The 25,152-nt window shown below is 39.3% G+C and overlaps 1 protein-coding gene across 4 annotated transcripts in view; it reads left to right on the plus strand.

The window, feature by feature from the left end:
* Positions 1–25,152, plus strand: part of PSD3 (pleckstrin and Sec7 domain containing 3) — a 580,732-nt gene that overhangs the window by 206,919 nt on the left and 348,661 nt on the right. For all 4 annotated transcript variants that reach the window (XM_031950819.1, XM_031950820.1, XM_031950822.1 and 1 more), the window contains exon 4: positions 11,639–12,028. In XM_031950819.1, coding sequence (XP_031806679.1) covers positions 11,639–12,028 — 390 coding nt within the window. The remainder of the gene's footprint in view (positions 1–11,638; positions 12,029–25,152) is intronic.

Below are 25,152 nucleotides of genomic sequence, written 5' to 3' on the forward strand. Positions count from 1 at the left end.
TTTGTTATTTTGTCCTTAATATCCCTGCTTCTTAAAATGATAGAGCATATCACACATGTTGTTACTTTAGTCCTTTCAGCCAAATCCAACTCTTCAGGACCCCATTTGGGGTTTTCTTGGCAAAGATACTAGCCTGGTTTGCCATTTCCTTCTCCAGCTCATTTTACATTTGAGGAAATTGAAGCAAACAATAAGTGACTTGCCCAGAGTCTAGAGCTAGTAAGTGTCTGGGGATGGATTTGAACTCAGGCCTTCTTGACTCCAAGCCTGCTGCAGCACATAGTGGGTGTAAATGCTTACTGTTGGAATGCTAAATTCTGAGCAGGTATTGTACAAAGGAAGCTGAATATAGTTTTGGCTCTTCAGAATTTTGACAAAGGAAGTAATTTCCACAAATGATAAATTTTTGTTTTTGATCGAGAGAATCATAGAATCTCACATTTGAAAGTGATCTCAAAGGTAATCTTGTCTAATCCCTTACATTCTGTCTCCAAATAGGAACCTTTCTGGCACATCACAGAAAAGTGGTAGTGGGTGTTTGCTTTAAGAGCTTCGGTGATACAGGTGAAGAGGCTCTGAGAGTACATTTAAGAAGATCCTCTTCTGAGTTGATGGATTGACTGAAAGTCAAGAGTTGCCATTACTGTCCTTGTGTCAACTTAAAGGGGGTGTTCTAGAGGCACTTCCAGATCCTCTTCTTGGCCATGGGCCAGTCAACATTATTAAAGGCAAAGAGTGCCTATTTATCAAAATGTGAGATCACCAGAGCTGGGGCCTGGCATCCGTTAACATGGATTCATGAAGCCCCAACGATGTGCCAGACCTGTGCTAGGCCCGAGGGTTACAGAGATAAGGGGAGCGGTTCCTGTCCAACCACCCAGCCAGCTCACTGAAGGACAGTCAGGGTTCTCCCTTTAGATCAGTGGTTCTCAAAGTATGGTCTAGAGCAGGGGTTCTCAAACTTTTTAAATAGGGGCCAGTTCACTGTCCCTCAGACTGTTGGAGGGCCAGACTATAGTAAAAACAAACAAAAAAAATGTTTTGTGGGCCTTTAAAGAAAGAAACTTCATAGCCCTGGGTGAGGGGGATAATCATCCTCAGCTGCCGCATCTGGCCCACGGGCCATAGTTTGAGGATCCCTGGTCTAAAGAATTCTGAGGATCTCTAAAACTCTTGTAGAGGGTCTACAAATTCAAAAATAGTTTTTGTTTCCAATATGGTAAATGTCTATAAATATAATCCCGATAAACAAAAACACTTTGGAGAGATCCTCAATAATTTTTAATAGGATAAAGATACTGAAAACAAAAGTTTGAGAACCACTGTTTTAGATTAATCCTCATTGGCTCTTGCCTACATTACTTCAGCCGCTTACTCACCAGTGTCCTTGTTTCAGATCTCTCTTGTCTTCCACACAGCTGCAACAAGCACAGGTCTAACCGTGTCCATCTTCACTGATAAACTCCTCGGTCCCTCTTGCCTCTAGGATATAGAAAAAATTAGGTCTCAGCCTATCTCTCTCTGCTTGGCCTAGAGTCGGGAAGACCTGAATTGGAGTCAGGCCTCTGACGTTTACTAGCTGTGTATCCTTGGACAGGCCACTAAACTGCTCTTTGTCTCGGTTTCTTCAGCTGTAAAATGGGGATACTAATAGTACTGCCACAGGATAGTTGTGAAGAGCAAAGGAGATAACATTTGTAAAATGAGTAACATAGTGCTTGACTTGTAGGTGCTTAATAAATTCTTATTCCTTTCCCCATTCCCTGTCACCTTGTGCCTCCAGTGTTAGAGGCCTCTTCTCATTTATCTATTTATCTATCTATCTATCTCTCCATCTATGTGTGTGTGTATATACATACAGATGCATATATATTTATATATCCTTTATCCCTTCTATTAGAAGAGTATCTCTTTATCTCCTTTATTAGAATGTAACCTCTTTGAGAATTTTTTTATTCCTTATTTGTTTTTCACATGGTACATAGAATATGGCAAGCACTAATACAATAATTGAACAATGAAACACAATGGAATAATAACAAAATTTAATTGTGATGAATGTAAAATTCTATACTTAGATGAAAAAAAAAGTCCGAAATGCCAGCACCCAACCAGCCACAGAAAGACGAAGATGGAGGGTGACAGGTTGTATGAAAGTGCCCTGGTTATTTTAGGGTGCTGCAAGTGTATCATGAGTCACCGGGAGAGGGATGTGGCAGCCCCAAAAGGGAGTGTGATCTTAGGCTGCATTCTCGAGACACGGAGAGGCCGGCATTTCTGCTGTGCTGTGACCTGGTCAGACTATATCTGGAGGACTATATTCAGCCTGGGTGCCACATTGTAGGAAGACCATTTATGGACTGTGAGCAACAGGTGCAGAGGAGGTCAGCCAGGATGGAGAGGGACAGGAGACTATACCAAATGTGGATCGGTAGAAGGAACTGGGGACCTTTAGCTTGAAGAAGAGATTTGGGCTACAGGGTTATCTTGGAATTAGAGATTATAGCGGACTTCATGGGTTCGAACAGCTGTTTCATGGCAAAGAAATTGGGGTTTTTGGTCAAAGAGGGAGGAATAGGAGTGGTGGGTAAAACCTGTAGTGGTGAAGTCCAGATTGATAATAATTAAGTGTTGTTGCAAAGTGGGCTGGCTGTTTTGTGGTTTCCCCATTCACTGGAGACCTTTAAGCAGAGGTTATCCTTTTCTTAGGGATGCTACAGTACAAATTTCTGAAATGGTGTCACTTGGACTAAGTCACACCCATTCTCTGAACCTGCCTTTCTGCTGTTAGACTTTGTAATTCTTAGAAAGCTTTTTTCTTATATTAGAAATGTGACTGCACTAGATGTGGTTCATCCCTAAAAGGTAACCTCCTAAATTAGATTCAACTTTTCCAAAGGCCCATGGGAAGGAATGACGACAGCACTTACAATATACCAGACAATTCTGAAAGCATGTCTTTACAGTGGTATGAAGAAGCAGAAAAGTGTCATTTCTCCCACTTTATAGGGGAGGCAACTGAGGCTTAGGCAGAGTTTAGGTGACTTGCCCAAGATCAGTCCTAGTTCTAGGAAGTCAGAGAGACAGAAATCTAGTGCAGGCCTTTTGATTTCAAGTCTTACCATCTTTCTACTCCTGCGCCCCTATATACTATGTTGTTTCCCAAATGGAAATTACTCACCTTTTTGAAAATTTTTTTTCTTACAAATGAGTGTTCCTGTTACTTCTGAAGCAGCATAGTGTGTGCACAGAGTCTTGGCTCTAAAGTCAGAAAGACCCTTAGTCTCTGTGTGACTGAATAAATTACTTAAATTTTTCTGGGCATCAGTTTTGAGTTGGACTTAATGCCCTCTAGGTCCCTTCCAATTCTCAATTTGGGGTCCTATGAAAAGCCTTAAATGCTGTCTTTTAGAGCAGAGATGTTTATGTACCAAATAAATTTTTTATGGGTTTTGACAAGTCATTTTACTACCATATGGTAGTTAGAACAGTCACATTGTCTCTGGACCTATTTCTTTACCAACTGTTTCTTTGCTAGCAGAACTACTTATGACTCAAAGGGTATTTAGAGCTGTCATTTGTGATCTTGGAATGTTTTCTTTCCCAGCAATATGAAGTAGAGTACATTTTGGGGGCCTGGTTGTGTGATTTTACTGTAGGAATTCTCACAGAGGGAACTCTTTGCTAATGCAAATTGATAACTAAGTATGTGACTTGTCATAGACTTAGAGAGTTACCAGTGCCAGCAAGAGATCAAATGCCCTTCCAGGGTCACATAGCCAGTACAGGTATCTTGAACCCAGGTCTTCATGATCCTCGTGCTGGGCCTAGATACATTGTTTATGTGGGTTTGGAAGATTCCTTTGTGCTTTTTCCTTCCCCCCCGCCCCCCACCCTTTCCTCTCTTTCTTCCTCCCTGCCCTTTCTACTTGGTCTCCCTCTGTTATCCAGGCTGGAAGTCCAGAGTCTACTCGCAGGTCCAATCAAATGATCGGTCAGCACAGATTTGACATGCCCTGTAATGGATCATCCATTCTTTTTTTCCCCCAAGCCTAGATCTTTATTTTATTTTATTGATTTATTAAAGCTTTTTATTTTCAAAACATATGCATGGATAATTCTTCAACATTAACCCTTGCAAAACCTCGTGTTCCAATTTTCCCGCTTCCCTCATCCCCTCCCCTAGATGGCAAGTAGTCCAATATATGTTAAACATGGTAGAAATACATGTTAAATCCAATATAGGCATATCAAATCAAACTGGAAGAAAATGAGAAAGAAAATAAAATGCAAGCAAACAACAGTAAAAAGAATGAAAATGCTATCTTGTTAACCACACTGAGTTCCCACAGTCTTTTCTCTGGGTGCAGATGGCTGTCTCCATCACAAGATCATTGGAACTGTGGATCATCCATTCTTAAGGCAGCCTGGTAGCCCCATGTTCTTGAGGGCTTCCCATGTAAATGCTAGATTTGATATATGGTTTGCATATATTTTATTATATATTATATATTTTGCAAACAAGATATGTGGTTTGCATAGCAGCTCAAGAACTCTACCAGCCTCAGATGGTCTTTGAAACCTGCAGGACCAAAAATTGGTCACCCCGAGGCCAGTTTGGTGATGATCCTCTGCAAACAGTCTGGTCTTTGGACAACAAACATGCTGGGGGTGCCTTCGGAGCCTTTACTGGCATGGGAGATTTTGAGCTCGGCTGGCGCAGCCTGTGAGTCCTGGAGTTACTCCATCATAGGAGCACTTTGGTGCAGGTCTAAGGAAGATCAGAAACACGGAGCGGGCCAAACTGTCTGTGCTAACCGATGTGGGATTGAGTCCATGAGTAGATCCTTAACTTTCAACTTAATTAAGAGGGAGAGACACAATCTTTAAAAACAACAACAACAATGAATATCCAGAAAGAGAAGAAATGGTTACAAAGAGCCTGCCTGGCTTCTTTATAACTGTTTATTTTTTTGACAGGATTTCTAAAATGATAGAAGAGGAGAATATTGTGGACATAGTTTATGTAGATTCTAGCAAAGCTTTTGATAAAGTTTCTCATGATATTCTTACATAGAAGATGAGAGATATGGGTTAAACCAAAATTTTATATTGTAAAAATAATTTGTATCTCAGAAAATCCCTGAAAGACTCTCAAGGACCTCCAGGATTCTCCCTTGAGAACCTTTAGATTAGACACTAAAATAATCAGATGGATATAGAGTAAGTTGGATCACTAGACTCAATGAATAATTGTTAATGAGCTGGAGAAGGAAATGACAAATCACTCTGGTATCTTTGCCAAGAAAATTCCAAGTGAGGTCATGAAGGACATGACCAAAAAATGACTGAAAAATCAGTGACATGAATAAAGGCATAGATAATATGCCCATTACATTTGCAATGGACATATCTCTGGGAGGGATAGCTAATACACTGGGTAACAGAGTCATGATCCAAAAGGATTTTGACAAGCTAAAGTATTGGGCTGAATCTTAAGAAGATGATATTCAGAACTCATAAGTGTAAAAATTTGCCCTTAGTTACAGAAAAAATCAGCTTCACAAGTATAAGAAGGAGAAAGTCTAGGTAGACAAGCAGTTTGACTGAAAAAGATCTGGGTGTTTTAGTGGTTGTAATCTTAATATGAATTAATATAATATGGAAGCCAATTTAAGTTAGTGGGATTTTGGATTTTATTAAGAGGGCTATAATTTCTAGGAATGAATGAATGAGCTAATAAATGAATAAACATTTAAGTAATAATTATGTAAAGCATTGTGCGAAGTTCTAGGAATACAAAGAGAGGAGAAAGTTCCTACTATCAAATCCCTCATGTTTTATGGATCCCCCTGTATTCTACCTTTATCAGACTTCACCAGAAGTGTTGTGTTAACTTCTCTTCACCCCAGTATAAGATGAATGTTAACAGACTGAAGAGTATTTGGAGAGCTACAATCACGTTAAAGGATTTTGAGTCTCTTGCATATGAACATTGGTTGAAGGAACTGGGTATGTTTAGCCTGGAAAAGAGAAAATATAACTCTTCAAGTATTAAGAGGGCTGCCACATGGAAGGAAAATTAATCTTATACTATTTGATCAAGAGAGCAGAACCAGGAAAAATGTGTGGAAGCTTCAAAAAGGCTAATTTAGGATTGAAAGAGGAAAACAAAACAAAACAAAAAAACTTCCTAACCAATAGAGCTGTTGAAAAGTGGAATGATGAGAAAGAGCTGAGAAAGAGAGAAAAAGCAAATGATCATTTGTTAGGTATTTATTACTGGAATTCCTTTTGTGTATAGATAGAGTTAGATTCTTGCTTTTAAATGCTGGGATTCTGTGTCTAGATCATAATATTCCATAGGTTTCACTTATACGATGAGATCTTTTTTGAAAGGGGGTAAAATTTCCTCCTTAACAACTTATTTATTTATTCACTGAAGAATTAATGTAATCATTGTTGGTTAGCAGGTTATATATATAATCTAGATTTATGAGGGGGAAAAAATGAAGCTTTAGAGGAAGCAGAGGTGGTGATGTGGATAGCAAGTTACTAGGTCTCAGATTCTCTTTGACTCCCCTCCCTTTCCTCCTGTCCTCATGATTCAGGGCCTGTGACAGGAATAAGGTTCCATACTCTGATTCAAGTGATACATTTTGTTGGAAGTGGCTTCTGTTCTGATATTTGAGGGTTAACTATTATTGAGTAAAGTGTGAGAGTATTGCAAAGGCAGAGCCAGGTTCATGTTAGGATGAGCTGTATTGCTGACTGCTGGGGCAGGGCAGTGGATGGAGCATTGGCCTTGAATCGGGATTCATCTTTGGGAGTTCAGATCCAGCCTCAGACATGTCCTAGCTGTGTGACCCTGGGCAAATCACTTAATTCTATTTGCCTTAGTTTCCTGATATATAAAATGAACTGGAAAAGAAAATGGCAAACTACTTCTAGGATCTTTGGCAAGAAGACCCCCCAAATGGGATCCCAAACACAACTGAAGTATATTAGCTATTAGAATCACATAATAATTAAGGCATCCAAAGTCTCATAGGAGCATAGATCTACTGGAAGAGGTTTGTAGACATCATCCGGGGGACTTGAGAAGTCAGCCAGCCCGTTCATTTTACAAATGAGGACACTGGAGTTCAGAAAGGGACTTTATTCAATGTCCTATAGGAAGAAAATGACAGCTTTAGGATTCAAACCCATGTTGGAAAGAATACCAGCTAGATACCAGGTTTGCTGCCTGGAAGGATACACATCTAATTTCTTTAAGTACTGGCTTGATCTTTGTCTATTTTAAGTGCAGTGATTAGGGTTCTAGAGCACTTCTTAGTAGTGTGGGATTGGAAAGTGGAAAGTGTTCCATTTCTTGCACCAGGATTAGTAGATGATTTAATAGTTGTTCAGTGAATGAATGGGATAATATAGTTGCATTTGTTGTGGATGATCTCCAGTATAGCAAAAAAAAAAAAAAAAAAAAAAAAAAAAAATTAGAAACCTCTTTGGTATTTTTGACCTTTGTGTTGTAAAAAGAAACTTTCCTATGCTAGGTTCAGAATCAGCAAATTTGTGCACTAGTTTAATGTGAAACTGACGCTCTTGTGATATAAAAACCTAAGTGTATGAACTGTGGGAAATTTTCTTATGCAGTGGTTTATAACTGTTGCTCTGGAAACCTGAGCAACCATATACATGGTATTGTGAAGTACATTAAGACCAAAGTTCTGCTCATAACTATATAGTGTCTGAGGCAAGTTTGTTTAAAGGAGGGAAACAAAATAAACATCATAGAATGAGCAAACATAAATTTCAGAAATGTATGGAAATAGTCACAGCCCTGAAAAATAATCTTCACTGTCTACTCCATTACTCCTAGATTGTTTCCTGCTGCTAAAAGCAATGTGGAACTGGTGATATTCCTTTTTTTTCCCCTTAAGTCATTGCTTATGGCTCCATAGCATGAATTTAATGAGTCCCTGATTTCTCAGAACATTTAAAATAGTCCTTCATGGGGCTCTATAGAGATACCCATAGAGCTGAAGTGGTGACTATTTATAGTGCAACATCTAGGGGAAAATATGTGCTCAAGACACAATTTTACATTTTATTAACATTTTTTAAATATTAATTACCTATTTTGTTCTTCTCTAGACAGCAAAACAATAAACCAAGCCCTAATTGTTTAGACTTTGCTGATTTCTGAGCTGTAAATGCTTGTCTGCTTCAGCACTCCCTACTTTATGACTGGCTATCTTTTTTATAGTTTTGACAACAATTTGCTGCTAACTGCATAACTTCTCCAGTTCTGGAACTAAGCTCAAATCAGATTTGCCATTGTTCCTGGTAGGAGTGTACCAACCTAATCCCCTCTGGCACCATTCACCCATTTTCACATCCAAAGTGAACCTTCCCTGGCAACAAGTTCCTGATGTATGTCGTCTTCCTCTGTTGGAATGTAGGTTCCTTGAAACTGTGTCCCTAGCACATTGTACCGTGCTTCCACATGAGAAAGTGCTTAAGAAAAATCTTTAAAAAATTATTTTTGATATAATCTTCCCGGTTTAGAAGAGACCCTCTTCTTGCCCCCCAAATCCCCATTTTGTGCTTCCTTTCTGTTTGCCACTGCTTTTTTCCTTATGGGCTCTTCTTCCCTTTGCTTCATTTAATCTACCTCAGTTACCCTGTGCACTGGTAACCAGGTGTATATATCTCACAGGCTTGGCCCTTAATTTCTCCCAGTTGATCAAGTGAGCAAGAAGACAAATCAGCACTCTAGAAATTACTACATGGGAAAGTGAATTTTTTCCCCCTAATTCACACAAACACAGTTTTATGTAATACTATTTTCCTGACACCAGATGGCTCCACTTCAATTCAGTTAAAAATGTTACATTTTGTTTCTCCTTTTTATCCTTTATCTTAACACAAAATTGTGCCCATAGTGAGTGCTTATTAATAAATGTTGGTTAGTTGAACTGAATTTTTAATACTGAAATTGGGCCAATTAATAATTCTACAATGGTTTCTTAAGGTATTCAAGGGAAAGGAAGAGTCGATCTCTATGTCAAACTTCTTGTCTTATTTTAAGAAATTGCTCTAGCCACTCCTAACTTTCAGGGACCACAGCCCTAATCAGTCCACAGTTATCAGCATGGAGGCAAGATCCTCCACAGCAAAAAGATTACAACTTGTTGGAGGCTCAAGGTGGTGGCTCACTTTTTTAGCACTAAAGTATTTTTTAGTTCTGTACATTGCTTTTTAGATATAATGCTATCATAGAAATAATAGACAAATTTCAGTATTTCTGTACCTCAAGGTATAGGAAGGCCTCAGGAGAGGGAGAGAGAAATGAAAAATGGTAGATGGAACAGTCAGAATGCACACAATATTTATTGTTTACAGTCTTATATAGGCACAGTTCATGACCCCCCCCAAACAATTATGAGATTAACACCAAAGATCATTGATCACTGATCATCATAATACACACAATAATAATGAAAAACATTGAAATTTTGTGAGAATTACCAACATATGACATAGAGACAGACACTATGTGAGCACATGCTGTTGGAAAATGGTGCTAATAGACTTAGATGCTGGGTCTCCACAAACCTTCAATTTGTAAAAAATGCAAATCTGCGAAGTGCAGTAAAGCAAAGCACAATTAATATGCTTGAATAGGCCAAACACTTTGTGAGTATATTCACACATCATTTACGAAGTAGTTGGGGTCCTACAGAGTTATATCAGTATCCTTGGGAATGTATGTTGATTTTTTTTTTTCAGTTAGTCAACAAAAATTTATTAAATAATTACTATATGCTAGCTTTCGTGTTCAGTGCTAGAAATACAGAGCTATCTCTGTATTACTCGATCTCTACTCTCAAAGAATACATTTTCTTCTAATAAAGATATCACAGAAATAAGTATATAGAAGATATGTCTATATCTGTATCGCCTTCTACCTACTATAGATACAGTTGTAGGCACATAGATGATGTAGATATAGGAATCGGTGTTTCTCTCTAATTTTTTTGTCTGTCTCTCTTTCCATGGAGAACTTTAAATGCTAAACAAAGATGCATATATCTGGTCCTGTAGTTAACAGGAAACCTCTAGAATTCATTGCTCCAGGATATGACATGGTTCAGTCTATACATTAGAAAATCACTTTGGCAGCTGAGTGGAGGATGTATTGCATAGACTGGGGACAAGGCAGGGAGAATTAGAAAATTAATGAAATATCCCAGGCTAGGGATGAGGAGGACCTAAATGACAGTAATTAGAGTAGGGCATGTAGGCCAGAGATGCTGTGAAGCTAGAAATCACCAGGATTTGCAAGGATTGGCCATGTGGGCTGAATAAGAGTAAGGAATAAATCAAGAATGATACAGTGTGTGCAACTATAATATATAAATACAGAAGGAAGAATGAATGCTATTTTACACATGTTAAGTGAAAGATACCTACAAGACATCTAGTCAAAGTTTTTTTTTAAGTTATTTTTTTCTGTGATGATCAACTCTGATAGACATGGCTCTTTTCAACAATGAGATGATTCAGGGCAATTCCAATAGATTTGTGATGTATCCAGAAACAGGATTATGGGGACTGAATGTGGATCACAACATAATACTTTCATCTTTGTTGTTGTTGGCTTGCTTCTTTTTTCTTTCTCATTTTTCCCCCTTTGATCTGATTTTTCTTGCATAGCATGATAAATGTAGAAATATGTTTAGAAGAACTGCACATGTTTATTGGATTACTTGTTGTCTAGGGGAGGGGGGAAAGGGAGGAAGGAGAAAAATTTGGAACACAAGGCTTTGCAAGGGTGAATAATGAAAACTGTTGACTCTGATAGCCATTTTAGCTTTGAAATGCTTCTCATGCCTATGATCCAGCAGCGCATCCAAGAAGACAATCAGTTCTTAGAAACGACTTCAGGACCGCAGCAAGATGTTCTCAGTGTCTCTACCGATGGTAGGGTAATAATGGACTATCCCGGAAGGATGAATGCATTTTGAAAAACAAAAATTTATTATAAAAAAGTAATATAAATTTTAAAAAGTAAAAAAAAAAAGTTTCTTTTACAAGTTACTTGTAACTTTGGTTCCCCAAATCTGGACTTCTTGACATTAAAAACACATTCCATTTGCTGAATGAAGAAGGACTTGACCATGCTATTAGCTTTTTAAACCTCTGGCTGCCCTCCATCTGAATTGATGGCTGCTTGAATAATCACAATATCATTGCTGAATTCCAACACAGAAATATAACCTCCTTGCTTCATTTTCCTCTTATTCCCTCCTGTCTTATTTTTAAAGTATTTTATTATATTTCCCTTCCTCGGACAGCAACATGTTTAGAAATTTCATCTATTATTATTATTTATTATTGTTATTGCTTTTGGTGAGGTAATTGAGGTCCAGGGCCACACAGCTAAAGTTTGAGGTTGGATTTGAATTCAGGTCCTCCTGACTCCATGACTATCACATGTGCTACCTCGCTGCCCCATGTGATATTTTTTCCAGAATGTTTTCATTGATAAACTTTGGTGCATTGAGTAAGTCATACTTTATTTTCTTTTTAAATGAATTGCTGAAAAGGTTGACTCTTGTTTCCTTCCCCCTAGGATTATTGATCAAGAGGAATCAACTCGAGAAGATGACGATGTTCTGGGACCTGGGTATACAGAGGATTCCACGGATGTGTATAGCTCCCAATTTGAAACCATTCTGGATAACACGTCTTTGTACTACAGCGCAGAGTCGCTGGAGACTTTATATTCGGAGCCCGATAGCTATTTTAGCTTCGAAATGCCTCTAACGCCCATGATCCAGCAGCGCATCAAAGAAGGCAGTCAGTTCTTGGAGCGGACATCAGGGCCGCAGCAGGATGTCCTCAGCGTCTCTGCCGATGGCGGGATAATGATGGGCTACCCTGGAGAGATCGCCAATGGGACTAGCGGGGCTGACGACCCTGGCTACACGAAGGGGGCCCTGCAGAAGCCCTTCTGGGGAAGGTAACACTTTTCTCTCCGTCTCATTTATTACAGTGTTTTGTCTCTGTATCATTTTCTCACCGGGAATTCGGGAAGTGGGAAGTCAAAGTATACTTTGCCATTTTCTGACGCTATAAATGAGGAAAGGATAATCTGTGTTTTTTGATCAGGAAAAGGGCACGTTAAGAAGCTCTTGTCAGGAGTGGGTATGGAAAGAATACGTATTTAGGGAGCATTGGCAACTTTGCTGGGGATGGAGTGGGCATGCCACAAATATTTGTTTATTATGATTATGTAATAGATGTTGCAGATGTGAGACTTTGGATGTATTATTATTGTTTGTTATTTACTCGTTTTGAGGTTTTCTTGGCAGCAATACTAGAGTAGTTTGCCGTTTGTACTGTAAAGGAGGAAACTCTGGCAAATGGGATTAAGTGATTTGCTAGGGTCACTCAGATAAATGTCTGTGGCTGGATTTGAACTCGGGAAGAAAAATCTCCTTGTTTCCAGGCCTTGCGTTCTGCCCCTTGAATGAATTAAAGTACATTTATTAGGTGATTACTATGTATTGGGTGCTGTTGTTCAGCACTGGAAGTAGAAATGCACACAAGCAAGGCAGTTCCTACGCTCGAGGAGCTTACATTCTAATGAGAGAAGAATGGAACTAGAAAGTTGTGGGGTACACATGTGGGCATTGTTTGGTGATCCTGAAAGGTGGCACGGTGTGCTGGTTCTGGGGAAGGTGGGTGGGAGCTAACCTATCAATGTTCAGGTTTCTAGGGGCACAGTCAGACCTCTGGTGGGAGGAAGGGTGAAGAAGGATGGCCAAGAGGCAAAAAGCATAGTTCTAGGCCAGACAAAATGTTAAATGATGCCTTTTTAAGTTATCCCTATTTGGTCTCAGATATTTACTAGCTGTGTGACCCTGGGCAAGTCACTTAATCCTGTTTTCCCCTCGTTTTCTCATGTGTAAAATGGACTGGAGAAGGTAATGGCAAGCCACTTCTGTATACTTGTCAAAAAAATCCCAAGAAAGATCAGACACGATTGAAGCAATTGAACAGCAATAACAACAAATGTTCAGAATGTTAGATAAGTTGAGGAAAAATTTTAGGGTCTGTCTAGGAGTGAAATTGCAAGTTATACAATAGAGACCCCATGTTAAATTGGAAAGGATGCTCAATTTGGAATCAAAGGGCTCCGTGTACAAATTCTAAGTAAGGAACTTGGAAAATCATTGTTCTGTGCATTTCAGTTTCCTTATCCCTAAAATGGTGTCAGGGGCTGGATTAGGTAACAGTTAAGTTTGTTAACTTATGTAATTCTAAACTTGCAAGATTCCATCTAGCTCCAAAGCTATGGCCTTGCCTCTGATACTAGGTATGTGGCCAATGGCCGGCCGCTTAATTTCTCACAGTATTACTTATGATTTGAACTGAGGTCTGCCAGATACTAAATCCAGGATTCTTTTTAATGTTCACACTTTAGAAGGCCCGTGATTTTATCTGTATGGGTTCACCAGTGTAGATTTCAGGAAAAAACAAAAAAGGGTTCCTGGTGGCCAAGCCTCTGGGATGAGCCCTTGGCTAGTTTGGTTCTTGGAAGACAGAAACAGAAATAGAATCTGTTCCTGGGCAGTGCTGGAAGACTTTTCAGCATGATAAGGCCTGCCAGGTCTTGAGTGCCCTTGGCATGGTCTTTGAGAACCCATTTCTGTATGATGAGGCATTGGAGGAAGTCTGAAGTCAAGGAAAATTGTTCACAATCCCTGCCAAATTGCTGAAGGACTTCATGGCCAACCATCAATTATTTAGGAATAAACGTCCTCCCTTGCAAAGGCCATTCTTTTGTTTTCTTTATCCTGAGATTTGTTTCTATATGCTCCATATTTTCTTTATCATTTTTACTAGAAGGGGTGGAGGGGGTGATAAGAATGCTCATCAATTTTTAAAAATTGATTTGAAGTTCTTAAATTGTAAGCTTTGAACTAAGAAAGTGAATAGAGAGAGAAACGGTTTAAGATGTCTTGGGGAAAAAAACCCAAGATTTTCTATAGATCAGCTCTATATCCTAAGACTTTCATCGTGGCTTTCTTAATCAGTCTCATGCCATAGAGACAACCTTACGTGATCCTATTAACTGTAAGGTTATAAATGCTGTGTGAAAGATGTAGTGATGCATTCTTTGACCTAGCCATATTGCTCTGGGATCTGTATTCTGAAGATATCAAGGGAAAAAAAAGGCAAGGAAGGAAAAAAGGGAGGGAGGGAGGGAGGGAGGGAGGGAGGAAGCTGACCGAGTTGCCCAACTAGTCAATCTCATCCTGAAGGAGCAGCAAACTCACAGAAAGTTGTTTGTCCTTCATTCTGGAAGAGGGCCATGACATCAGGCAGGTGACGCCGTGATATTCAAGTAAACTGGATCTAAGGGAGGGAGGGCTGGGCAAGCTCATTTCCCCTCTAGAGTCATCTGGGCCCAATGGCCAGACATAGAGCAGGAGGGCTAGAGATGGTCTGGGATGCAAGAGGAGATCTTGAGCTTGTAAAGCTAAGGCCTTCAATATGAAGCAAGGTCTAATCAACAATTAAGGGTAGGTAAGAAATGAGGCAAAGAATGACTCCTTTTATCTAGTTTAAAAAAAAAAGCAGTAGAAGGTTACTCATATCATCTGGAAGACCTATATTTAAGATCTGGATCTTTTTTTTTTTTTTTTTTTAATTTAATAGCCTTTTATTTACAGGATATATGCATGGGTAACTTTACAGCATTAACAATTGCCAAACCGCTTGTTCCAATTTTTCACCTCTTACCCCCCCACCCCCTCCCCTAGATGGCAGGATGACCAGTAGATGTTAAATATATTAAAATATAAATTAGATACACAATAAGTATACATGACCAAAACGTTATTTTGCTGTACAAAAAGAATCAGACTCTGAAATATTGTACAATTAGCTTGTGAAGGAAATCAAAAATGCAGGTGGGCATAAATATAGGGATTGGGAATTCAATGTAATGGTTTTTAGTCATCTCCCAGAGTTCTTTTTCTGGGCATAGCTGGTTCAGTTCATTACTGCTCCATTAGAAATGATTTGGTTGATCTCGTTGCTGAGGATGGCCTGGTCCATCAGAACTGGTCATCATATAGTATTGTTGTTGAAGTATATAATGATCTCCTGGTCCTGCTCATTTCACTCAGCATCAGTTCATGTAAGTCTCTCCAGGCCTTTCTGAAATCATCCTGTTGGTCATTTCTTATAGAACAGTAATATTCCATAATATTCATATACCACAATTTATTCAGCCATTCTCCAACTGATGGACATCCATTCAGTTTCCAGTTTCTAGCCACTACAAAAAGGGCTGCCACAAACATTCGTGCACATACAGGTCCCTTTCCCTTCTTTATAATCTCTTTGGGATATAATCCCAGTAGTAACACTGCTGGATCAAAGGGTATGCACAGTTTGATAACTTTTTGACCATAGTTCCAAACTACTCTCCAAAATGGTTGGATTCGTTCACAACTCCACCAACAATGCATCAATGTCCCAGATTTTCCGCATCCCCTCCAACAATCATCATTATTTTTTCCTGTCATCTTAGCCAATCTGACAGGTGTGTAGTGGTATCTTAGAGTTGTCTTAATTTGCATTTCTCTGATTAATAATGACTTGGAGCATCTTTTCATATGACTAGAAATAGTTTCAATTTAAGATCTGGATCTTGACAGTGAAATGTGAGCTACTTGAGGGAAGAATTGTTTTTACCTTTCTTTGTATCCCTGGGATTTGGCACAGTCATGGCTTGTAGTAAACACGGCTTGTTGATTTGACTTAAAATAACCATCTTCTGACCATAGGCTAGCCATTTCTTAAGGCTGTAAGTTTTGGAAGATTGTAGTCAGTCTTGGGGAGGGTGTTTCCCTCCATAGAAACATCTCTAGGATTTCCCTAAACTAGTGAATTCACAAGTTCAGATCTCTCCTTCCATCCCTCTCACCCTATTTCTCTCTCTCCCCGCTCTTTCTCTCCTTCTCTCTCTCTCTCCCTCCCTCCTTCCCTCTCTGTCTCTCTCTCTGGCTCTGTCTCTCTCTCTCTCTCTGGCTCTGACTGACTGTCTGTCTGTCTGTCTCTCTCTCTGTTTCTGTCTTTGTCTCTCTGTCTCTGTCTGTCTCTATCTCTCTGTTTCTGTCTGTCTGTCTTTGTTTCTGTCCCTCTTTTCCCCCTCTCTCTCCTCCCTTTTTCTCTTTCCCTCCCTCCCTCCCCCAATTCCCTAAACCATAAAATATAATTATTGATAATAGAATTAACAAATAATAGCATTTTTAGCGTGTATGTTTTGGTAGAAGAAATGAAGTTGGTTGTTAACTATTTAATTTGACCCATATTCAGTGTCTAGTTATGACCAAAACTCTAATCATATTCACCAAATCTCTTGTCTGGTCAATATGGCAAAATATGGTAGTCTTTTACAAGATGATTCTCATATCACTTAATTTGAAAGTGAAAAAGGACTGAGGATATTGGAATGGGAAAAAGCAGCTAAGTGACTCAGCAGATAGAATACAGGGTATAGAGTCAGAAAAACCTGAATTAAAATCCAAACGTGGGCTTGATCTCGTTTGCCTCCATTCATTCTCTCTCTCTCTCTCTCTCTCTCTCTCTCTCTCTCTCTCTCTCTCTCTCTCTCTCTCTCTCTCTCTTTATTAAAGATTTTTATTTATAAAACATATGCATGGATAATTTTTCCAACATTGACCTTTACAAAGCCTTCAGTTTCAAATTATCCCCTTCTCCCCCCCCTCCCCCCGCCCCAGCTGGCAGGTAGTCCAAAATATGTTAAATATGTTGAAATACATGTTAAATGCAATATGTATACATATTTATACAGTTATCTTGTTGCACAAGAAAAATGAGATCAAGAAGGGAGGAAAAGAAAAACTGAGAAAGAAAACAAAATGCAAGCAAATAACAACAGAGAGAGTGAGAATGCTATGTTGTGTTCCACATTCAGTTTCCATGGTTCTCTCTCTGGGTGTAGATGGCTCTCTTCATCACTGAACAAGTGGGACTGGTTTGAATCATCTCACTGTTGAAGAGCCACATCTAACAGAATTGATCGTTGTATAGTCTTCTTGTTGCTGTGTATAATGATCTCCTGGTTCTACTCATTTCACTCAGCATCAGTTCGTGTAAATCTCTCCAGGCCTTTCTGAAATCATCCTGCTGATTGTTTCTTACAGAACAATAATATTCCATAATATTCATATACCACAATTTATTCAGCCATTCTCCAATTGATGGGCATCCACTCAGTTTCCAGTTTCTGGCCACTACAAAGAGGGCTGCCACAAATATTTTTGCACATGTGGGTCCCTTTCCCTCCTTTAAGATCTTTTTGGGATATAAGCCCAGTAGTAACACTGCTGGATCAAAGGGTATGCACAGTTTGATAACCCTTTGAGCATAGTTCCAAACTGCTCTCCAGAATGGTTGGATCCATTCACAATTCCACCAACAGTATATCAGTGTCCCAGTTTTCCCACATTCCCTCCAACATTCATCATTATTTTTTCCTGTCTTAGCCAATCTGGCAGGTATATAGTGTTATCTCAGAGTTGTCTTAATTTGCATTTCTCTGATCAATAGTGATTTGGAGCACCGTTTCATGTGGCTACAAATAGTTTCAATTTCTTCATCTGAAAATTGTCTGTTCATATCCTTTAACCACTTATCAATTGAAGAATGGCTTGAACTATTATAAATTAGAGTCAATTCTCTATATATTTTAGAAATGAGGTCTTTATCAGAATCTTTGAATGTAAAAATGTTTTCCCAGTTTGTTGCTTCCCTTCTAATCTTGTCTGCATTAGTTTTGTTTGTAAAAAAAACTTTTTAACTTAACATAATCAAAATTATCAATTTTGTGATCAATAATGATCTCTAGTTCTTTGGTCACAAATTACTTTCTCCTCTACAAGTCTGAGAGTTAAGCTATCCTATGTTCTTCTAATTTGTTTATAATCTCATTCTTTATATCTAGATCATGAACCCATTTCGACCTTATCTTGATATACAGTGCTAAGTGTGGGTCAGTGGCTTCTTTCTGCCACACTAGTTTCCAATTTTCCCAGAAGTTTTTGTCAAACAGTGAATTCTTATCCCAAAAGTGGGGACTTTGGGTTTGTCAAACACTATATTGCTATCGTCATTGGCTATTTTGTTCTGTGAACCTCACCTATCCACTGATAAACTTCTCTATTTCTTAGCCAATACCAAATGGTTTTGGTGACTGCTGCTTTATAATATAGTTTTAGATCTGGTACAACTAGGTCACCTTCATTTGATTTTTTCCCCCCATTAATTCCCTTGAAATTCTTGACCTCTTGTTTTTCCAGATGAATTTTGTTGTTATTTTTTCTAGGTCAGTAAAATAGTTTCTTGGGAGTTTGATTGGTATAGCACTAAATAGATAGATTAGTTTAGGTAGTATTGCCATCTTTATTATATTTGCTCAGTCTATCCAAGAGCTCTTGATATTTTTCCAGTTGGTTAGAGCTGACTTTATTTGTGTGGAAAGTGTTTTGTAGTTTTGCTCATATAGTTCCTGACTTTCCCTTGGTAGAGAGATTCCTAAAGATTTTATCCTATAGACGGTTATTTTAAATGGAATTTCTCTTTTATCTCTTGCTGTTGGATTTTGTTAGTGATGTATAAGAATGCTAATGATTTATGTGAGTTTATTTTGTATTCTGCAACTTTGCTGAAGTTGTGAATTATTTCTAATAGTTTTTTAGTTGATTCTCTGGGGTTCTCTAAATATACCATCATATCATCTGCAAAGAGTGATAATTTGGTTTCCCCATTACCTACTCTAATTCCTGCCTCAGTTTTCTCAACTACCTTACAGCATTGTTGTGAATATCAAATGAAATATTTTTAAGTGTTTAACATTGTGCCTGGCACCCAGTAAACACTTAACAAAGGCTTATTTTCTTCCCTTCCCTGACATTCTTTTTATGCAGTGTTGTCAAACTTAAGTAGAAATGGGAGCTACTAAATTATCCATAAGAATCCCTGTGGGCCATATACTGACTTAGTTTTAAAATATAAAGTTTTCTTATATTTTTATTTTGTCAAATATTTCCAAATTACATTTTAATTTGACTTGGGCCACATTTGAGAGCGCTGTGGGCCAAGTGTGGTGCATTGGCCACATGTTTAGCCCCTCTGTTGTAGTGCATCTTCTTGGTCAGCTTTTGAATATTTGATAGATATTTATAAGCAGGGTTTTTAACTTGGAATATCTAGTGTGTGGGATAACCTGATTTTCTGGGACGAATAGAGTTTTGTTTAATTAAAGAGTAAAGAGTAATTTAAGCAAAGTACTCCAGCATTGAGTGGTATATATAAAATTTATGGCTATAAAGCCATAACAAAAAGGGGAAAAAAATGTCAGCAGTAGAGTGTTGGGAGGTAAAACAGTCTCCTAGTTAGGTCAGAAAAGCAGGAGCAGTGGTACTTGCCTGCACATGCTTCTGTCAATCCATTTAAGAATGTTCCATTGAATCTCAGACTTGAAAGGGATCTTCAAGGTCATATAGTGCAACTGTTCACCCAATATAGGGTTCCTTTCAACAACTGCCCTGACAGGTGGTCATTCAGACTCTCAGTGAATTCTTTTAGCAGTATGTAGCTTAACTACTTATAGAGGCAGTATAAGGGTTAGTAGTTGGTTTTTTGTTCTTGTTTTTTTTTTTGTTTTTTTTTTTGGTCTTTTGGAAGTGTTGGCAATTTTTCTCTTTAAAAGATTTGATAAATAATTTCCCAGAGTATATAAAGTCTTTTGAGTTTCTGCAAGCAGGACATGAAAATTGAAACTAAAGTATGGTTTAAAGCTGTCAAAACATTTTAAAACTGGAATTAATCTCTTATTCTCTCTCTCTCTCTCTCTCTCTCTCTCTCTCTCTTCCTTTTTCCCCCTCCTCTCATACACATACATCTCTTATTCAGTTCTCCTAATGTCACTGATAAATACATATGTGTATTTTTCTCTGTGTATGTGTATGCACATACGTAAATACATACACACAAACACACACACATATGATGCTAATGATATAAGTGCTGGTAAAAGAATTAGAGATCTAAAGCTGGAAGATATTTTAGAAGCTAATTCCAGCCCCCTCATTTCTTAGATTAGGACATTGAGCCCTGGAATGGTGAGCTGTCTTGTGAATTTTATACATAAGGAAGCTAAGACTTGTATTAGGAGATGTACCATGCTCACTGCTGGATGGCTACTTAGGGGAGCCAGGGCTGGCTTACAGAATCCAGAATTTCAGTTGTGAACTCCAGCGTCACCTAATTCAGCCCTTTACCTGAAACATGAATTCCCCTTACTCTGTTCCTAACAAGTGATTATTCTGCATTTCAGTTTCAAGAAACATACATAGCATCTCCTGTCCCTCTTTGGAGACAGGAAGATTTTCTTTTATCACTTTATGACTCCTATTGATTTGTCCTAAGTCTTTCCTTTGTGGATGAATAAACAAGTTTAATTTGATTTCAATATGACAGCCTTTTAGAGATTTAAATATACTTATTGTGTTTCTTTGGATATGATCTGACTTGTCAGGGTCCTTCCCAAAATATGGTACCTAAGAACTAATTGATTATGGTAGTCTAGTTACAGTCTGATTAGGACAGAATATATGTCTTTCTCATTCTGATGTTATGCTTCTCTATGAATATATTATTAAAACTGTATTTATTAGGTACAGTTTTAGATTAAATTAGCTTTTCTGTTTGCCCCATCAATTACTAGGTCTTTATTACATGGTCTTCCATGTACTATTATCTTGTACTTGTATAATTAATTTTTTAAACTAAGCATAGGAGTTTTTATTTTATTAGACTTGGTCCATCATATGCTATGTAACTCCTCCCTCCCCTCCCCATTTGATAACAGTGTCACCTATATTTTCATCCATACCTGTTCTGCTATAACAGAATAGGGTCATGAGCATGACTGATGTTCCACTTGAGTCTCCATTCAAGTTGGCATTGATCCATTAATCAAAAGTCTTATGAGTCTTATTGTTCTAACCCACCAAAATTTACTATCGTCTAGCTTACCTCGCTTCATCTTATTCACAAGGATATTCTCAGAGACTTTGTCAAATGTCTTGTTGAAATCCTTTTTGTCTGCAGCATTTCCCTGATCAATTAGAAGGTTAATGCAGCCAAAAAGGGAAAACCCATTCAAAGACCTCCCCAAACTCTTGACTTCCAGCTTAATGCTTTTTTAAAAAATTATATTATCTTTTAATATATTGGTTTTCAATTTTTTACCTTTTACCTGGTATTTTCTCAGGTTCTGGGTCTGTGGAGCTGTCCAGTTTTAAAAATCTAGCTTTTAAGTACCTTAAAATTCAGGGTTGACATATGTATATTAAAAAAAAATTTACCAAATCATTAATATAGATGTTTCCATGAATTTTTAAAGAAATCAATGAGCAGGCCTTTTATTTTGTCTGCATTAAAGCATTCCTCTGCAGGGTTTAGGAAGTAGACATATGGAGCCAGGAAAGGGAATGAGGGTCCCCTCCCCAGGCCAGGATGCTCAGGACCCTGGTATTACAGATCAGAACAAACATACCCACAGTTAGCATCTTTAACTACTTTGTGATATTGAAACTATATGAAACTTAAAATGAGAATTCTCTGAAAATTAAATCTCCTATCTTCCTGGGTCCATCCATGCACCTGTCTTTCCCCTTTGTTCTCTAGAATGTTGACTTCAGAGGATTTTAAGGAGGTTCAGAAGGAGAGGCAGAATAGGGCCTTTGTTTTGGAGAGGGCAGTGTGTTATACAGTTATCCCTTCTATATATCTCCAGGAGTGTCACCCTGTGATCCGGAAAATCCACATAAATTTTTTGTCTCTCCCTTCGTCCCAGAGAAGAAGTCTGAATTTTTTTTTCCTTTTATGGAGTGTTTCTAGTATTGTCAATTTTGGGTTAAGAATTTGGTCATGGGCTCTGACATAGGCTCATGTCATAGGCATGTTATCTGTAGCTTCTGCAAAACTCCCCCCAAATTCCCATTTTACAGATGAGGAAACTGAGATGTATCAAAACCTTGAGCGGGGAAAGCTGGGATGTAGAAGGAAACCTGGAGTGGAAGCGGAGCTGTGGAGGCAGAGAACTTAGGTGCATTTATTTAAACACCCGCTGTTCACCAGCCTTGTTATCGTTCAGTTGTTTTAATCGCATCTGACTCTCGTGACCCCATTTGGGGTTTTCTTGGCAGAGACACTGCAGTGTTTGGTCATTTCTTTCTGCAGGCCATTTTGCAGGTAGGGAAACTGAGGCAAGCAGGGTTCAGTGACTCGTGGGGGGGAGGGGAGGGGAGGAGGAGGCACCTGACTCTGGATCTGGCTCTATCCACGGCACCACCCAGCTCCTCCCTAGTTACCAAACCCTATGTGAGACCTGGGGGTGCAAAGCAAGGTGACCTAAGGCCCCTGCCTCCCGCGGTGTGTTCTAGGGCCAGTCCCTTTCACTGTTCAGGCTTTCCGTTTCCTCCTCTGTAAAAGGGGGAGGATTATCCTCGCAGGCTCTACCTGGGCAGGAGGCCTGGAGGCCCTGCTCAGTAACCCGTGGAGGCCAGGCCTCTGCCTCTGGGAGGCCGGCAGGGGGGGTTACAGCAGAGGACCTGCTCCTCGCTCTGCCAGTCACCCGCCGGGTCCCGGAGGAGAGAGACTGAGAGGCTCGGTCCCTGCCCCTGGGCCACCGTGTTGCTGCCTGGAAGCCGGGATTTGACTTTAACCCAGTAGTGGTGCAGAGAGCCCCGGACCGGGAGGATTCAGACCTTCACGCTGCCTTTTTGCCGGATCCCAGGACGGGAGCAGCCCCGAGGTCGCCCCCAGCGCCAGCGGGCAAGCTCCAAAAGAAACAGGACACATCCGTTCATAAAAATTGCGACCAATTAAAAAAAAAAGAACAGCCGCCACCTGCATTTACTGAGTTTTAAAACGCAGTGTGTTCCTGATCGCCTATTGTTTGTTCTTCTGTTAGAGATCTCCCAGTTGCATTTTACTCCGGCCAAGGCTGCACTCGAGGGTGCTGGGTACCACATGCGTGTTTGCCGCCTCCTCTCTGGTCTAACCTGTGGTCCCGAACAAGACTCTCCCCCTGCCCCCCAACAACGGGCCTGACAAGTGACGTTCTTCTTTTCCTTGTGGACGCCAGGAAGGGGACACCCACCAGGGACCAGGTCCTCTTTTTGGAATGTGAATCCTTACGTTGAGCTGGGACGACTTCCCCTAACTGTTTCTTGGTTCCCCATCCGGGCATCAGAAGCCCCAATCCTCTGGCAAATGGCATTTGAGCGAGCCTCCTTTCCCTAAGCCATTTCTTCTACAAGGAAGAGATTCCCAACCCTCCAGCCTGTCCTTCTGCACACTGATGTTGATCACATCCTGGCCACTCTCTCCCCATCAGCTTCCTTTCTAAGATGTGGTCCCCAGAACCGCACAGATAGAATGTGGCTGGGGCAGAGGTCAGCAGGCCCGGAGCTCCGGGTACTGCTTCTCCCTGAGGTAGCTTTTTTTAAAACTGCAATATTACACTTGCATTGGGCTTTTGCCATCCATTAGAATTCCCATATCATTTTCAGATGAATTGCTGTCTTGTCAAACTTCCCCCATTGTGTCCTGGGGAAGCTTTTGTAATTACAGATAGTGACGCGGCACCTTCCTGTTAATGCTCTATAGGCTTCATCTCCTTGCTTTGTAAAAATAACCATTTTATAGGCATCTTACTGAGGTACAGGTTGATGAATAAACAAATAACAGGATAATTTTGTGGCAAATTCTGGAAGAGAAGACGCTTCCTCTTCCTCTTGACTCCCTGCTCCAGGCAATTTTGCTTTTTTTGGGTAGTAGTTTGTTAGGTTGATGGAGGAGATCATGAAAGTCAGTGTGGTGGGCTTTGTGAGATAGGAGAGTAAAATGTTTAACATATATTGGATTACATGCCATCTAGGGGAGGGGGTGAGGGAAAGGAGGGGAAAAATTGGAACACGGGGTTTTTCAAGGGTCAGTATTGAAAAATTACTTTTGCATATGTTTTGAAAATTAAAAAAAAAACTTTTTAATAAAAAAAGAGATGAGGGTAAAGGTAGAGACTGGTCCTAAAATTTCATTATAGGAGCCTCCCTTTACCAATATAGAATGTCACCTTCTCTTACATACTTCAAAAGTTGTCCAGGGCATGGAGTGATCAAATTATTTGTCCAGGATCACCCAGCCTGCACGTGTCCAACACAGGACCTAAACCTATTTCCTCCTGACCTTAAAGGCAATTTTCATCTACCACTCTATTTTGACTCTCGAGATATTCAGGACACAATCTATGACCCTCGAAGTGATTGGATGCACTTTTGAATGCTATAAATAAAGGGAGGTCTGTGTAAATGAAGTTGGAAAATTATACATTCACCTTAAATTCTCTTCTTTTACTTTCTTAAAAACTGATAATTTCCAAAGTGAAATGCAGATCTAAGTATCCTGTCATGAGGCAATACAGAAATGTAACTTAGAGAAGAAGTACCTATCAGAGGTACTTGAAAAATGATGGAAGAATAATTTAAACATTTTTTGGGGATTGAGGTACAAGGAATAATAGTCCTAGAAAGATTGTTTGTGGGAAGGAAATTCACAGTTCTAGCCAAAAATAAAAATTTATTATTTACTGAAAAAAATTAAATAAAAGAGAACATCTCTTTGCAACTCTGCCCTTTCCTATTGGGAAGGCAGTTAGATAATGTGGAAAGAGTATTGGGTTCAAGTGGCCACTACCTCTGTGATTTGGGGGCCAGTCACTTAAGTTTTCCAAGCTCCAGTATCTCCGAGATCCCTACACCCTCTAAAACTATAATCCAGTGATCTTAGAAATGATCTGCTCATGAGAACGAAACCAATTTGTAAATTATGTTAAGACACAGATTGATAATTCATTCACATATTAAATGGGTGCCTTAATGAGCTTTAATCAAACATAATTAAGATATTTGGTATCAAGTAGGATGAATAAAAAAGCTTAAAGCCCCCTCTCAAGAATTTAGTAGGAGAGAAAAG

The sequence above is a fragment of the Sarcophilus harrisii genome, chromosome 2, assembly GCF_902635505.1.
Source record: "Sarcophilus harrisii chromosome 2, mSarHar1.11, whole genome shotgun sequence".
Lineage (NCBI taxonomy): Eukaryota > Metazoa > Chordata > Mammalia > Dasyuromorphia > Dasyuridae > Sarcophilus > Sarcophilus harrisii.